The 17,537-nt window shown below is 42.7% G+C and overlaps 2 protein-coding genes across 2 annotated transcripts; both read right to left on the bottom strand.

Moving 5' to 3' along the window:
* Positions 1 to 23: 23 nt before the first annotated feature.
* On the bottom strand, positions 24 to 3,224 carry LOC127918294 (mucin-2-like). The gene is made up of 2 exons (XM_052501579.1): positions 1,587 to 3,224; positions 24 to 1,346 (listed from the first exon to the last, which is right to left on the bottom strand). Exons 1-2 carry the CDS (start codon positions 2,531 to 2,533, stop codon positions 1,055 to 1,057), a joined length of 1,239 nt encoding a protein of 412 aa, XP_052357539.1. The 5' UTR covers positions 2,534 to 3,224; the 3' UTR covers positions 24 to 1,054.
* Positions 3,225 to 11,947: 8,723 nt separating this feature from the next.
* Positions 11,948 to 17,233, bottom strand: LOC127918295 (uncharacterized). The gene is made up of 2 exons (XM_052501580.1): positions 16,283 to 17,233; positions 11,948 to 16,203 (listed from the first exon to the last, which is right to left on the bottom strand). Exon 2 carries the CDS (start codon positions 13,760 to 13,762, stop codon positions 12,776 to 12,778), a length of 987 nt encoding a protein of 328 aa, XP_052357540.1. The 5' UTR covers positions 13,763 to 16,203; positions 16,283 to 17,233; the 3' UTR covers positions 11,948 to 12,775.
* Positions 17,234 to 17,537: the final 304 nt, after the last annotated feature.

Here is a 17,537-nt window from a genome sequence, read left to right as displayed (position 1 = left end):
CAGGGTCAGTCATAGTAGTATGATAGGTGTTGTTTTACAGGGTCAGTCATAGTAGTATGATAGGTGTTGTTTTACAGGGTCAGTCATAGTAGTATGATAGGTGTTGTTGTACAGGGTCAGTCATAGTAGTATGATAGGTGTTGTTTTACAGGGTCAGTCATAGTAGTATGATAGGTGTTGTTTTACAGGGTCAGTCATAGTAGTATGATAGGTGTTGTTGTACAGGGTCAGTCATAGTAGTATGATAGGTGTTGTTTTACAGGGTCAGTCATAGTAGTATGATAGGTGTTGTTGTACAGGGTCAGTCAACCACTAGTCTATCTGACCATACCAGTTACTGACCCACCACTCTAACCACTAGTCTATCTGACCATACCAGTTACTGACCCACCACTCTAACCACTAGGTTACCTGACCATACCAGTTACTGACCCACCACTCTAACCACTAGTCTATCTGACCATACCAGTTACTGACCCACCACTCTAACCACTAGTCTATCTGACCATACCAGTTACTGACCCACCACTCTAACCACTAGTCTATCTGACCATACCAGTTACAGACCATGTGGACACCTCCTAGTGGTCTGGTTGTTAGGAGTGTTTACCAGACCATGTGGACACCTCCTAGTGGTCTGGTTGTTAGGAGTGTTTATCAGACCATGTGGACACCTCCTAGTGGTCTGGTTGTTAGGAGTGTTTATCAGACCATGTGGACACCTCCTAGTGGTGGGGTTGTTAGGAGTGTTTATCAGACCATGTGGACACCTCCTAGTGGTGGGGTTGTTAGGAGTGTTTATCAGACCATGTGGACACCTCCTAGTGGTGGGGTTGTTAGGAGTGTTTATCAGACCATGTGGACACCTCCTAGTGGTCTGGTTGTTAGGAGTGTTTATCAGACCATGTGGACACCTCCTAGTGGTCTGGTTGTTAGGAGGGTTTATCAGACCATGTGGACACCTTCTAGTGGTGGGGTTGTTAGGAGTGTTTATCAGACCATGTGGACACCTCCTAGTGGTCTGGTTGTTAGGAGTGTTTATCAGACCATGTGGTCACCTCCTAGTGGTGGGGTTGTTAGGAGTGTTTATCAGACCATGTGGACACCTCCTAGTGGTCTGGTTGTTAGGAGTGTTTATCAGACCATGTGGACACCTCCTAGTGGTGGGGTTGTTAGGAGTGTTTATCAGACCATGTGGACACCTCCTAGTGGTCTGGTTGTTAGGAGTGTTTATCAGACCATGTGGACACCTCCTAGTGGTGGGGTTGTTAGGAATGTTTATCAGACCATGTGGACACCTCCTAGTGGTGGGGTTGTTAGGAGTGTTTATCAGACCATGTGGACACCTCCTAGTGGTCTGGTTGTTAGGAGTGTTTATCAGACCATGTGGACACCTCCTAGTGGTGGGGTTGTTAGGAGTGTTTATCAGACCATGTGGACACCTCCTAGTGGTGGGGTTGTTAGGAGTGTTTATCAGACCATGTGGACACCTCCTAGTGGTCTGGTTGTTAGGAGTGTTTATCAGACCATGTGGACACCTCCTAGTGGTGGGGTTGTTAGGAGTGTTTATCAGACCATGTGGACACCTCCTAGTGGTGGGGTTGTTAGGAGTGTTTATCAGACCATGTGGACACCTCCTAGTGGTGGGGTTGTTAGGAATGTTTATCAGACCATGTGGACACCTCCTAGTGGTGGGGTTGTTAGGAGTGTTTATCAGACCATGTGGACACCTCCTAGTGGTGGGGTTGTTAGGAGTGTTTATCAGACCATGTGGACACCTCCTAGTGGTCTGGTTGTTAGGAGTGTTTATCAGACCATGTGGACACCTCCTAGTGGTGGGGTTGTTAGGAGTGTTTATCAGACCATGTGGACACCTCCTAGTGGTCTGGTTGTTAGGAGTGTTTATCAGACCATGTGGACACCTCCTAGTGGTCTGGTTGTTAGGAGTGTTTATCAGACCATGTGGACACCTCCTAGTGGTCTGGTTGTTAGGAGTGTTTATCAGACCATGTGGACACCTCCTAGTGGTCTGGTTGTTAGGAGTGTTTATCAGACCATGTGGACACCTCCTAGTGGTCTGGTTGTTAGGAGTGTTTATCAGACCATGTGGACACCTCCTAGTGGTCTGGTTGTTAGGAATGTTTATCAGACCATGTGGACACCTCCTAGTGGTGGGGTTGTTAGGAGTATTTATCAGACCATGTGGACACCTCCTAGTGGTCTGGTTGTTAGGAGTGTTTATCAGACCATGTGGACACCTCCTAGTGGTTGGGTTGTTAGGAGTGTTTATCAGACCATGTGGACACCTCCTAGTGGTGGGGTTGTTAGGAGTGTTTATCAGACCATGTGGACACCTCCTAGTGGTCTGGTTGTTAGGAGTGTTTATCAGACCATGTGGACACCTCCTAGTGGTGGGGTTGTTAGGAATGTTTATCAGACCATGTGGACACCTCCTAGTGGTCTGGTTGTTAGGAGTGTTTATCAGACCATGTGGACACCTCCTATTGGTGGGGTTGTTAATAGAACTACCCATCCCGGATCCGGGAGAATTGTCATCAACTTACACTAATTAGCATAACGCAATGGACAAAAAATCTTTGAAAATATTAATATTCATGAAATCACAAGTGAAATATATTGAAACACAGCTTAGCCTTTTGTTAATCACCCTGTCATCTCAGATTTTGAAATTATGCTTTACAGCCAAAGCAAGACAAGCATTTGTGTAAGTTTATCGATAGCCTAGCATAATGCAAAGCTCTGTAAAATCAGAAAAGCAATCAAATTACCAGAAGGTATTTAAATGGTAATAACCAGACTTTTTCCCAACAGATATTATTGGCAAATGTATTCCAGTAAGTTGTGACATAAGGAATGGATACAATCTCCCTTTGAAATAAAGCAGGTAGATCTGTTGTTCTGAGGAAACAAGGAGAGAAACAGTTTCCCTATTGGAGAGTCAACTGGATTAAGTGAAGGTAGGTCAAGAAGGTGAGGTCTGGTTACACCTCTAAATAACATGAGAGTTCCAGATGGAATAGCATCAGAGACTATGGAGAACTCTCTAGGAGGGCAGGTCAACAAGGTGAGGTCTGGTTACACCTCTAAATAACATGAGTTCCAGATGGAATAGCATCAGAGACTATTGTTATGACTATTGACTATGTTTTTCCCAATTTATCTTTAAAGTATTATTAGTATTATTTATAGTAAAATCAACTAAATGTTCAGATGGAAGATGTCCAGAGATAATGGAGATTTTCCCAGATGAAGTTGAAAAGCATCAAGGTGAGGTCTTTCCTATTTTGTGGTCAAGATGTAGTGACTGGGCTGCAAACAACTTCTGTATGACTGAGCCTTTAGTGATTTGGAGAACATCTCTAACAAGGTGAGTCAGAGTCTTTAGCACCATTTATGGAGAGCCCATTCATTCACTGTCAGCTACATCAGCCCATTCATTCACTGTCAGATACATCAGCCCAGATCCACTCTCAGGAGGGCAGCCCATTCATTCACTGTGAGGTCTGGCCCATTATTCACTGTCTAAATCAGCCCATTCATTCACAGATGGAATCAGCATTCATTCACTGAGCTACATCAGCCCTTCATTCACTGTCAGCTACATCAGCCCATTCATTCACTGTCAGCTAACATCAGTTCCATTCATTCACTGTCAGCTACATCAACCCATTCATTCACTGTCAGCTACATCAGCCCATTCATTCACTGTCACTACATCAGCCCATTCATTCACTGTCAGCTACATCAGCCCATTCATTCACTGTCAGCTACATCAGCCCATTCATTCACTGTCAGCTACATCAGCCCATTCATTCACTGTCAGCTACATCAGCCCATTAATTCACTGTCAGTCAGCTTATTCATTCACTGTCAGCTACATCAGCCCATTCATTCACTGTCAGCTACATCAGCCCATTCATTCACATTCATTCACTGTCAGCTACATCAGCCCATTCATTCACTGTCAGCTACATCAGCCCATTCATTTACTGTCAGCTACATCAGCCCATTCATTCACTGTCAGCTACATCAGCCCATTCATTCACTGTCAGCTACATCAGCCCATTCATTCACTGTCAGCTACATCAGCCCATTCATTCACTGTCAGCTACATCAGCCCATTCATTCACTGTCAAATACATCAGCCCATTCATTCACTGTCAGCTACATCAGCCCATTCATTCACTGTCAGCTACATCAGCCCATTCATTCACTGTCAGCTACATCAGCCCATTCATTCACTGTCAGCTACATCAGCCCATTCATTCACTGTCAGCTACATCAGCCCATTCATTCACTGTCAGCTACATCAGCCCATTCATTCACTGTCAGCTTGTTTCATCAGCCCATTCATTCACTGTCAGCTACATCAGCCCATTCATTCACTGTCAGCTACATCAGCCCATTCATTCACTGTCAGCTACATCAGACCATTCATTCACTGTCAGCTTTACAAATGCATTCATTCAGACAGTATTCATTCACTGTCAGCTACATCAGCCCATTCATTCACTTCAGCTTGACATCAGCCCATTCATTCACTGTCAGCTTCTGTATCAGCCCATTCATTCACTGTCAGCTACATCAGCCCATTCATTCACTGTCAGCTACATCAGCCCATTCATTCACTGTCAGCTACATCAGGGGCATTTTTCACTGTCAGCTACAAGATCATTCATTCACTGTCAGCTACATCAGCCCATTCATTCACTGTCAAATCAGCCCATTCATTCACTGTCAGCTAAAGACCATAAGAGACTGTCAGTACATCAGACCATTCATTCACTGTCAGCTACATCAGCCCATTCATTCACTGTCAGCTACATCAGCCCATTCATTCACTGTCAGCTACATCAGCCCATCACTGTCAGCTACATCAGCCCATTCATTCACTGTCAGAACATCAGCCAATTCATTCACTGTCAGCTACATCAGCCCATTCATTCACTGTCAGCTACATCAGACCATTCATTCACTGTCAGCTAATCAGCCCATTCATTCACTGTCAGCTACATCAGCCCATTCATTCACTTCAGCTACATCAGCCTATTTTCACTGTCAGTTACATCAGCCCATTCATTCACTGTCAGCTACATCAGCCCATTCATTCACTGTCAGCTACATCAGCCCATTCATTCACTGTCAGCTACATCAGCCCATTCATTCACTGTCAGCTACATCAGCCCATTCATTCACTGTCAGCTACATCAGCCCATTCATTCACTGTCAGCTACATCAGCCCATTCATTCACTGTCAGCTACATCAGCCCATTCATTCACTGTCAGCTACATCAGCCCATTCATTCACTGTCAGCTACATCAGCCCATTCATTCACTGTCAGCTACATCAGCCCATTCATTCACTGTCAGCTACATCAGCCCATTCATTCACTGTCAGCTACATCAGCCCATTCATTCACTGTCAGCTACATCAGTCCAGTCATTCACTGTCAGCTACATCAGCCCATTCATTCACTGTCAGCTACATCAGCCCATTCATTCACTGTCAGCTACATCAGCCCATTCATTCACTGTCAGCTACATCAGCCCATTCATTCACTGTCAGCTACATCAGCCCATTCATTCACTGTCAGCTACATCAGCCCATTCATTCACTGTCAGCTACATCAGCCCATTCATTCACTGTCAGCTACATCAGCCCATTCATTCACTGTCAGCTACATCAGCCCATTCATTCACTGTCAGCTACATCAGCCATTCATTCACTGTCAGCTACATCAGCCCATTCATTCACTGTCAGCTACATTAGACAAATTAGCGCCTTGGAACCCAAGAGCATAGTCAGTGCTCTAACTCCCCCTTGTGGTGGTGTGGAGCAATGCAATAAGCAGTCACGCAGGGTAATGTACTAAACCACGAATTACCTCTAAATCCTGCAGCATAATCTCAAAACTTAATTAAGGAACTAAGTAGATCTGTAAGTATATCTGTAAGTAGATCTGCAAGTAGATATATAATTAGATCTGGAAGTAGATCTGGAAGTAGATCTGGAGATCTGGAAATAACTTAATCTTTAGAAAGCAACACTCAACCTTTCAAGGATAAATCCCTCTGCAACCATTGGTTCAACTTCTTTTCATTTGTTTTCTTCAATAATAAGTACACACATTGAATGAGCATATTTTCTGTGGATCCTTAGATATGGTAATCCCAAGGTATGTTACATTTTCCTTAAGTGGAATATTGCAGATAGAGGGATTCACACAGTCTGTAACATATGTCTATTCCTCATGAAAACAGATTGGGTCTCCTCTATAATCTATCACACAGTCTGTAACATATGTCTATCACACAGTCTGTAACGTATGTCTATCACACAGTCTGTAACATATGTCTATCACACAGTCTGTAACATATGTCTATCACACAGTCTGTAACATATGTCTATCCCACAGTCTGTAACATATGTCTATCACACAGTCTGTAACATATGTCTATCACACAGTCTGTAACATATGTCTGTTCCTCATGAAGACAGATTGGGTCTCCTCTGTAATCTATCACACAGTCTGTAACATATGTCTATTCCTCATGAAGACAGATTGGGTCTCCTCTGTAATCTATCACACAGTCTGTAACATATGTCTATTCCTCATGAAGACAGATTGGGTCTCCTCTGTAATCTATCACACAGTCTGTAACATATGTCTATCACACAGTCTGTAACATATGTCAGATCAGACAGGATGTAACATATGTCTATCCCACAGTCTGTAACATATGTCTATCAGACCTGGAGTCACAGTCTGTAACATACCTGTCTATGGGAGGGAGAACATTATTTACAATGTAATCAGACCTGGAGTCAGACTGGGAGGGAGAACATTATTTACAATGTAATCAGACTGGGAGGGAGAGCATTATTTACAATGTAATCAGACCTGGAGTCAAACTGGGAGGGAGAGCATTATTTACAATGTAATCAGACCTGGAGTCAGACTGGGAGGGAGAGCATTATTTACAATGTTATCAGACCTCACAATACTGTAGAAGATGAGGACACCTCACAATACTGTAGAAGATGAGGACACCTCACAATACTGTAGAAGATGAGGACACCTCACAATACTGTAGAAGATGAGGACACCTCACAATACTGTAGAAGATGAGGACACCTCACAATACTGTAGAAGATGAGGACACCTCACGATACTGTAGAAGATGAGGACACCTCATAATACTGTAGAAGATGAGGACACCTCACAATACTGTAGAAGATGAGGACACCTCATAATACTGTAGAAGATGAGGACACCTCACAGTACTGTAGAAGATGAGGAGACCTCACAATACTGTAGAAGATGAGGACACCTCACAATACTGTAGAAGATGAGGACACCTCACAATACTGTAGAAGATGAGGACACCTCACAATACTGAAGAAGATGAGGACACCTCACAATACTGTAGAAGATGAGGACACCTCACGATACTGAAGAAGATGAGGACACCTCACAGTACTGTAGAAGATGAGGACACCTCACAATACTGTAGAAGATGAGGACACCTCACAATACTGTAGAAGATGAGGACACATAATACTGTAGAAGATGCAACTAAAGATGGAGATTCATGTGGGATCATCTGTGATGAGACAAGTCATATTTAATTGCTGAATTGTATTATTTTTAGAGTGGTATTTTTCTAACCTGACAAAAAAACAAGATTAATTTAGTTCACCCTCCTCAATTTCTACCTACATCTGGCACAGGTTCCGTCTGCTTTCAGTTTATACATATCATCCAACTGGTGTTGTAGATCAAACAGAACAGATTTATCCTCCTCTGAAAGACTTTCAACAGGCTTTTGAACAAGACAGGTGATCTTATTGTTATTCGAAGATAATGTAAACTTTCACTGCTATGAAGATGACACACAGCTGTACATTTCAATGAAACATGGAAGATGAGGACACCTCAAAATTGCCCTCGCTAGAAGCATGTGTTTCATGTGGGGAAGTGGATGGCTGCAAACTTTCTACTATTAAACTGGACAAAACAGAGATGCTTGTTCTAGGGTATTTTCTGTTGAATCTGACAATTAATCTTAAAACAGTCGATAAATAAAACTGTGAAGGACCTCCATTACTCTGGAACCCTGATCTCTCTGCATTTCAAGACCATTTCAGGACAGCTTTTTCCATCTGGGTTGTAACATTTATCCTCCTCAAAAATCAGAAACTTTCTGTCCAAAAATGATGCAGAAAAATTAATCCATGCTTTTGTCACTTCTAGTTTAGACTACTGCAATGCTCTATTTTCCGGCATATCTTCCCTTAAAATAAAGCACTAAATAAACATTCAGTTAGTGCTAAATACGGATGGAATCCTGACTAGAACCAAAAAATTTGATCATATTACTTTGCTAGCCTCTTACACTGGCTTCCTGTCAAAGCAAGGGCTGATTTCAAGGTTTTACTGCTAACCTACAAAGCATTACATGGGCTTGCTCCTACCAGACCTCTCTGAGGTCCTGCCGTACATACCTACAATGTACGACCTATTTCACAACTGTTCAGGCCTCCTAATTGTCCCTATTTCTAATCAAACAGCTGGACAGGGCTTTCTCCTGGTAGAGCTCCATTTTTAAAACTCCCTGCCTTCCCATGTCAGAGACGCAAACTCTCAGGTCACAACCTTTAAGTCTTTATGAAGACTCATCTCTTCAGTGGGTCATATGATTGAGTGTAGTCTGGCCCAGGAGTGGGAAGGTGAACGGAACATCAGGCTCTGTCAAACGAACCGCCCTTGCTGTCTCTGCCTGGCCAGGTTCCCTCTTTCCACTGGGATTCTCTGCCTCTAACCCTGTTACGGGGGCTGAGTCACTGGCTTGCTGATGGGCTCTCAATGCTTACACTCTCACCTGGGTGGGTTGATTCACTGTTGTGGTCGGCCTGTTCATTTGGGTTGTACCGTGGATGAGATCTTTGTGGGCTATACTCATTGTCTCAGGATGGTAAGTTGGTGGTTGAAGATATCCCTCTAGTGGTGTGGGGGATGTGCTTTGGCAAAGTGGGTGGGGTTATATCCTTCCTGTTTGGCCCTGTCCGGGGTGTCCTCGGATGGGGCCACAGTTTCCTGACCCCTCCTGTCTCAGCCTCCAGTATTTATGCTGCAGTAGTTTCTGTGTCACTTTCAATATCTGGATGAGGTACTTCTCCACTCCTATTCGGTGTCCTGTTCTGAAGTTTCTCTCTCTAATTCTCTCCTCTGTCTTTCTTCTCTCTCTTCGGAGGACCTGAGCCCTAGGACCATGTCCCAGGACTACTGTGACATGAGGACTCCTTGCTGTCCCCAGTCCTGGCCATGCTTCCTGGTGATGCTTCTCCAGTTTCAACTGACCTGAGCCCTAGGACCGTGCCCCAGGACTACCTGACATGAAGGCTTCCTTGCTGTCCCCAGTCCACCTGACTGTGCTGCTGCTCCAGTTTCATGTTCTGCCTTATTATTATGAGACCATGCTGGTCATTTATGAACATTTGAACATCTTGGTCATGTTCTGTTATAATCTCTTTCCGTCCTGTTGCCAGAAAGGACTCCACCCCACATCTCCTCCTCCGGTTCCTCTCTCAGGTTTCTTCCATCTGGTTTTGGCCTTTCTAGGGAGTTTTTCCTAGCCACCGTGCTTCAGGTGATACACCTGCATTGTTTGCTGTTTGGGGTTTTAGGCTGGGTTTCTGTAAGCACTTTGAGATATCAGCTGTGATCTTTGTAATTACACTTTCTTCTTCAGCTCTCCTGGTCTTGGCAACAATACTCTCATGTTTTCTTGCATATCTTCCAACCTTAAAAAGCTTAATAGCTCTATATTAAAACATGAGTTGGTCCAGATGGAGATAAACAATGTAATTAAAGAATAATTTTGTCTCTGATGTGTCAGGTTTCTTTGTGGTTACCGTGGTCTGCTTGGTAAGAGCAGTTGATGTCATCTTAGTGGTAGTTGCTGTGGTCGTTACAGCAGCTGCCACCGTTGTTGTCGTTGCTTTGGTTGTCAGCAGCTGTTCTCGTTCAGGTGCTGGCGTACGACCCAATGTGACCTATTTCATACTGTTCCCTTCACTTAGTCCTGTTCTCGCTATTTCAATTACAAATTCTTCACCCTCTGCTGGTGTTATCTCATTTATGCTAAACTCCCAGCCTTCCTCATATTTGGTTACTCTCAGGTCACACCCTTTGGGGTCCTTTGATGCGTCCATCCACAGAGTGGTTCCTCTGGTGGGGGTTTCTTCTTCCATACCGAAACTGTCCTCTGTTCCCCTGGTTCTGTTAGAAGTTGTGGCGGAACATCAAATTTAAACCTGTCAAAAAATCCTGTCTTTTTACCTCGTTCGACAGGTTCCTCTCGTCTCTTCCTGCTTTTATCATTTATCTTGATCGTGAGTGCGTGCATCATCTTCGTATTGTCCTCGGTTGTTCTTGCTCTGTCATTGTCACTGTTCCTTTGTGGTCCTACTTTCAATTGTTCATTATGGTGACCAGGTAAGAGCTGAAAAGTCAATTGTGGGGAAATCCCCATTTCTGTCATCTTGTAGGACTCCTGTTCTTCCTTGCGAGGTCTCCCCTTCTGCTCTTGGCAGGGTTTCTCCTCCACTTTCTTCGCCTGTTGTTCCTGGTGAGGTTTCTTCTCCACTCTCTTCGTCTGTTGTTCCTGGTGAGGTTTCTTCTCCACTCTCTTCGTCTGTTGTTCCTGGTGAGGTTTCTTCTCCACTCTCTTCGTCTGTTGTTCCTGGTGAGGTTTCTTCTCCACTCTCTTCGCCTGTTGTTCCTGGTGAGGTTTCTTCTCCACTCTCTTCGTCTGTTGTTCCTGGTGAGGTTTCTTCTCCACTCTCTTCGTCTGTTGTTCCCTCCTCAGGCCGAATTGGGCTTCCATCTGAGACGGCGTCCATTTCAGGGAAGAGATGTTCCCATTCTTCAGGTGATACCTCGGGGTCCCACTGTAGAGGGCTTCCGTCAACAAAGTCTGCCCCAACAGGTATATCGTCAGGAGTAGCAGACATGTTACCCCCCACCACACTTCTGGGCTTTCTGGCCATACTGGAGGAGGCTTTGGTTGTTTGTCTCTTTTCTTTTCAGGCTCTTTTCCCCTGGTGCTCCTTCTGAGTGCATTAGTTGGCGCACTCTTCGTATCTTGGTTTGTATCTGTGCTTCTCCTGAGTGTGTTAGCTGATGCACTCGTTGTATCTGGTCTGCCATTTTCTTGATTCCTCTCTGGCGTTTTGATCGTCTCCGCTGCTCCTGCTCCCTCCGGGGTCCCGCCTGGTGAATCAGCATCCTCTGTGTCCTCATCTCTGTAGGGTTGTATCCTTCTCTCTGGCGGGACTCGGGTGCAGTGGTTGAGATGATACCACGTCTTGCTTCCTTTCACTTGGATGGCCGTGTTTGTGGCTGTTGCCACCTCGGGGGTCCTTCTCTCCTCGGCTGATCCCACTTCTTTCGGAACACTCGAACGTAGACCAGATCTCCTGGTACCACTGGGAGAGGTCCTTCCAGACCCGGCTCTGGCACCATCTTTTTCTCCTGTAAGTATATGGCTTTGTGTATTTTGGTTAGATACATCAAATACGATTTCAATTCACTTTGCAATATATCTAAGGAGGGACCTTTATACAGTCCTCCTAACATTGGTATTGGCATGGGTCGACCCATAAGCATTTCATGCGGCGAGAGGTGCGTGTTTCTGTTAGTTTCCATGCGACAACTCATTAGTGCAAGCGGCAAAGCATCCACCCAATTGAGTCCTGTAGATCCACAGATCTTTGTTATCTTGTTTTTCAGGGTCCCGTTAACTCTTTCAACCATCCCCTGCGATTGGGGATGATAGACACATCCCAACCTTTGTTTCATCCTTAGCTGCTGTATTATTGTTTTTACAACTTTTTGTATAAACGCCTGAACATTGTCTGAAATGGAATCCCAAACCTGGGAATTACTTCTGTTGATAAGAATTTTACGACTGTTCCTGACCCCTGATCCACCGATGGTATTGCTTCTACCCATCTACTGAACCTGTCTATGATAACTAACATGTACCTTTTACCCCGTATAGGTTTTATCATGTCTACATAGTCCATCACGATGTGTCTAAACGGACCTTCTGGAACCGGTATGTGATGTAATATTTCCTCAGTGAAAGCTTTCCCCTCTTGCTTGACTACCGCAAACCCTGCATGATTACCTGTATAATCTTTAAAGCAAGAACCATCTACAAAGTAACTTTCCAGATTATCTCCCTCTTGATCTATTAACGGAATTGATTCTAAGTCAGGGCGTAATTTGGTAAATGTTAAAGCCTCGGCTACACAATCGTGTGCTTCTCCTTCAAAATCAAATGGAATCCTTTCTGCTGGATTCACAGTGCTACGTATTTTAATGAGAACGTCTGGATACGTGAGCAAGCTCATATAATTCATCGTCCTTGCATTAGTTAGCACGAATTTTCCCTGCTCTATCAACTCCACTGTTTTATAATGAGTGCTGATAATCACAGGATACCCCATGGTTATCAGCAGGACAATCCTGAACTATGTCGTTTACTGCTCTTAAGTCATGGGCCAGTCTCCATTTTTTACCATCGGCTTTAAGAACAGGTAACAAGGGTGTATTGCAACAACTGGGCATCTCTATCAATACACCTGCCCTGAGCAGTCCTTCTATTGTCAATCGTATTCCTTCTTCAGCCTCAGGCTTCATAGGATACTGGGTTTTCCATGGAAGTTTGGCATCGGGTTTTATTTTTACACAAACAGGACTAGCAGATTTAACCAACCCGACGTCTGTATCGTATTGCGACCATACCTCGGTTGGTATAATTTTCTCAATTTCTCAAGTTCACTAATTAATCCTAGCCCTTCTCCTAACATTACCTGCTGGCCTGTACTAACCTCTACCTCCCTTGGATCACCAATCAATATAGTAGTGGTAACTATTTTGATAAATGATTTATCCTTTGAATGAAAGATTAGTGGATTGTCTGTTTTAGCCCATTTCTTTTCCCTAACTTCCTTCATCATTGATCCTAGATCTTTAGATGTGTAACCCTGATTTACCAGCAATGTGATGTGAGGGACGGAGTCAGAGACAGTAAACCATTTTTGCACAAATTCAGACCCGTCTCCATCCATCACATCCATTGCGGCTCCCTGCTTTCCAATGACTATACACTGAGACATTATAGGTGCTTTCCTTCCATTTGCCCCCATAACCCAAAGTTGTTCTAATAATGGGTCCTGGTGTGGGTCAAATTGCAGTGTGCAATGATATTCAGATTTTGCTCTAACTGCTTTAGGTATTTGGGCCTGGATGAATTTACCCCACTTCCTTACAGTTCTATCTACATCTGATTCAATGCCTCCTAGCCAATACACATTAGCCGTTCCTTCTGTACTCATCACCGGTAATTGTAATCCTGTTCTTTCAATTATTACTCCATCAGGGGAACATTTGATTTGTATACCCATCTTGCATAGTGCATCCCTTCCTAGCAGATTATTCGGTGTTTGATCTGACACGAAGATTGGAATTGTGACAGATTTAGTGCAAGTTGTTAGACGAACTGGAGCTGTCATTGGAATTAACTGCGTATTTCCCGAGAATCCTATTGTTTTGGCATATTTACCTGACATGGGGAGATGAGAAGCATAATTTGGACTCACACATGTGTAAGTGGCTCCAGTATCTATCATCATGGGCGTGCCTCTATTTTCTATCTGAACCTGCAGCATAGGTTCCGGGTCAGCCTTTGTTGTTAATATTGGAAACTGACCCTCCCCTTTAGGATTCCCTGGGCATCCCTAGTTTCATTGATTAGGCCCTGACCATGTGTTCACAGGGCCTGAAGGTTGGTTAGGGTTGCGCCGCCAGTCATTATTTGGATTCCACCCATTTAGATTTGGTTGATAGTTTGGAGCATTACTCGCCGGTAGCGGTCTGCTGTTTCTATTTCCCCCATATCATTGAACATTAATCCATCATTTATCCCCCATTTGCGCCATTGATGCCCCCGTCCTGCATGATCTCACCCATAGTACGCAAGCTCGTCACCCTGGCCAGTAGTGCCCTTATGTCGCCCACCGCCAGTAATTTCCCCACAGTATGATCTTCAAAGTTTCTGATCCATTTACCCGCCCCTTCATGTAGATCAGGCAGACGGGCAACCAACCCCTCCAGGTCCTGTGTAGCCCACGGTGTATAGTGCCCCTGAGTGCCTTTTATCAGAATCGGAAACTGTTTTGTATAGAAACCAGGTTCTTTTTCCGACCCTTTTCTACGAGCCCCAAAATATTTTTCTGCAGACTCACATCTCATGTCCTCATATGTATCCCAGGCTGAATCCTTGTCCCTTCGCTGTTGCCTTCCCTCACTTATTCCTAGTTCAAGTTCCAGTCCTTCACATTCCTCCTGTAGCTTTGACCTTTGATCTTCTAATTCCTCTTCATTTCTATTGTATCTGCCACTCTCCACTTCTTCCTGAATCACTAAGATTCTGTTCTGCTTGGAACTCTGCTATTATTTACAAACCTTTCCTAAAGTATTCTTCCTTTCTTTCTTTTGATTTCATTTTTTAAATTTCCTTTTCATTTTTTACTGTTTCCATTGTGGCCAGGGCTTTTCTCAAGCCTTCATAACAATTGAAATCTCCTTCTGTGCTTGGATTTTTCACAGTCCTTTTCTTATTTCTGTCCGTTGAGTGAGAGGGTGCACATGTTGCCCCAGGCGTGACAGCCTCTTCTTCTTCAGTCATTTCTACTTCACCCCTTATTTCCACGTGTCCAGTTTTCACTGGAAATTGCCCATTAGAATAAGGTGGTGGGTTAATCTCCCACTCTTTTTCCTTTGTTGTTTTGTCATCTTTCTTCAGCATTTCTCTTGCCGCTTTCATGTTGTTTAACAAACCTGTTCCTTCTTCTTTGAACATTTTTATTATTTCACTCTCTCTTTCTCATTTATTTCTCCTTTTTTGCTTCTTGTCCTTTGGTTTGTAGTTCTTTATCAGTGTCTCCATTTCCTCACACACAGAGACATCCAATGTTCCCACCGCTGGCCATTTGGTGGTCAGCTTTCTTGTGCGTTTCTCCCATTTTATGGAAGTTTTTATTATTTCTTCTTTGCTCAAGGGATGTCTTGCCCCTAAGATCTCTACTGGTGTTTTATTCATTTTATTCGTTTGGTTTGTTCTATTATTACAGTTCTAATAACTTTTTAAGATAATATATATAAAGTCTTATTCTACCTTTATTTATTTATATTATCTATACTTCTTATCTCTACTCTATATTCTTGTTGTTTGATCCTATGGTCAATTTATTAAATGAGACTCTCTGTCTTTCCTTTCTTTCTCTGTCCACTATATTTCGCCCCTCTCTGTCCTTCAGGCTATTTTTAGACCGTAGCCTCTGTGAACACAGAGTGACCAGCGTCTGTTTTTTTTCTTCTTACCCTGCTCGTGCTTGTGATTTCTCATATACATTTACTTTCTGTCTTTTGACGCTAATAACAACTTCTCCACATATTTTATCACCATTGAAAACTGTACAATGATTCCTAGTAGGGCTATTTGTAAATTACATCGGTACCTTATTATAAATTAGGTAAAACGTGATCTAGTACATATTTCATCACATATAAACTGTACTCTCTATGAACCACTTATTGATCAATCAGAAACTATACACCGCTTGGTGAAAATTCCACTCATATTAAACTTAAAACGATTAGTTGTTGCTCTTTTGATAAGGGTGTAAATTCCTGTACAGCGGCATTCTCTGCCACCACATTAAGATCTTACACTCATCTTCCCCCACACTAATTAGCCCTGATCTACAACTTCTTATACTTAGATATTCTCTATAGCTCTGCAAACCGCCCGTACTTTTTATGAATTACTAACGTGTCTTGGATTTTACTCGTTCATCTTTCTTAATTACCCTAGACTTATTTTAACGTTATAGTATAATTTCAGTTTATTGGTGATTCTGCTTTCTCCTTTGTTACACACTGTTCTATCTGTTTTATACTATGCTTCTTTAATTATTCTTATTTATTACTTGTTTCAACACCTTTTCATTATTCTTACCGCATTCGCTTACCACTTTATCACATCAGTGTTTTTATCCTTGCTTATTACTTGTTTTATTTTGATGTTTCTTACTTTTGTTCCCTTTACCTAATAATATTTAAACTATGATAGGATCACTCTGTAACTGTACCAAACTGTGATAGAGGATTACTTTTGTTCGCTTTACCCAATAATATTTAAACTATGATAGGATCACTCTGTAACTGTACCAAACTGTGATAGAGGATTACTTTTGTTCCCTTTACCCAATAATATTTAAACTATGATAGGATCACTCTGTAACTGTACCAAACTGTGATAGAGGATTACTTTTGTTCGCTTTACCCAATAATATTTAAACTATGATAGGATCACTCTGTAACTGTACCAAACTGTGATAGAGGATTACTTTTGTTCCCTTTACCCAATAATATTTAAACTATGATAGGATCACTCTGTAACTGTACCAAACTGTGATAGAGGATTACTTTTGTTCCCTTTACCCAATAATATTTAAACTATGATAGGATCACTCTGTAACTGTACCAAACTGTGATAGAGGATTACTTTTGTTCCCTTTACCCAATAATATTTAAACTATGATAGGATCACTCTGTAACTGTACCAAACTGTGATAGAGGATTACTTTTGGCCAGTCAGAAGAAGTCAACTATATATTCTGTCACAGGAGGGTTGCGCACTCCCTCTTTTGGACGTTCCGTCTAACCACATCAAGTTCTTGTCCCTATCTTGGTGCTATCCTCACACAGAATTGTATTACAACATCTTTCTCATTCATTCGTTCAATTCCATTCATTCATTCAATACTTTTGTTTTTACCTAAAACAAACCAGTCTCTCCCTCTGGACTTAATTCACTTCCTCTACATAAGCTGGTATTATCCTATAGGATTTTTCACGCATACCCTTAGTTTTTACCTAAAAACGACCTATAGTTTATCCCCTAGCTTAATACACTTCCTCTACATAAGCTGGTATTATCCTATAGGATTTTTACGACATGACGAGACTACTGTCTAATCGGATCAGCTTGTCTTCATATCCTATTCATCCACCCCGTATTGATCTTTATTCTACGTTAGAGGAATATCGTGGCGCGACCTACTGATTTATAAACCCTGTTTAGCTAGACGGAGCATTTTATATTCGCAGGATTTCCTTTTTCAGTTGAACGTCGCACAATCAGGCCAGCGTTCTTTCTGTGTTTTAAATATTCACCCGTACAGGCCTTCATTTCAAAGCGGTAGCCATGTGTATTTATTTTCTAAATACTCATCCGTACAGACCTTTTCCTTGAAGCGGTAGCCATGAATATTTTATCTATCTCACTACTTATCTATTTTCTAAACATATAAGCAGACGGCTGTAGCCCTGTGTCTGATTCCAATCACTCAGCCAGAGAGCGCTAAACACTCGCACCAG

This window comes from Oncorhynchus keta, unplaced genomic scaffold (genome assembly GCF_023373465.1).
Source record: "Oncorhynchus keta strain PuntledgeMale-10-30-2019 unplaced genomic scaffold, Oket_V2 Un_contig_1395_pilon_pilon, whole genome shotgun sequence".
Lineage (NCBI taxonomy): Eukaryota > Metazoa > Chordata > Actinopteri > Salmoniformes > Salmonidae > Oncorhynchus > Oncorhynchus keta.
This window is presented reverse-complemented; position numbering and strand designations above follow the sequence as displayed.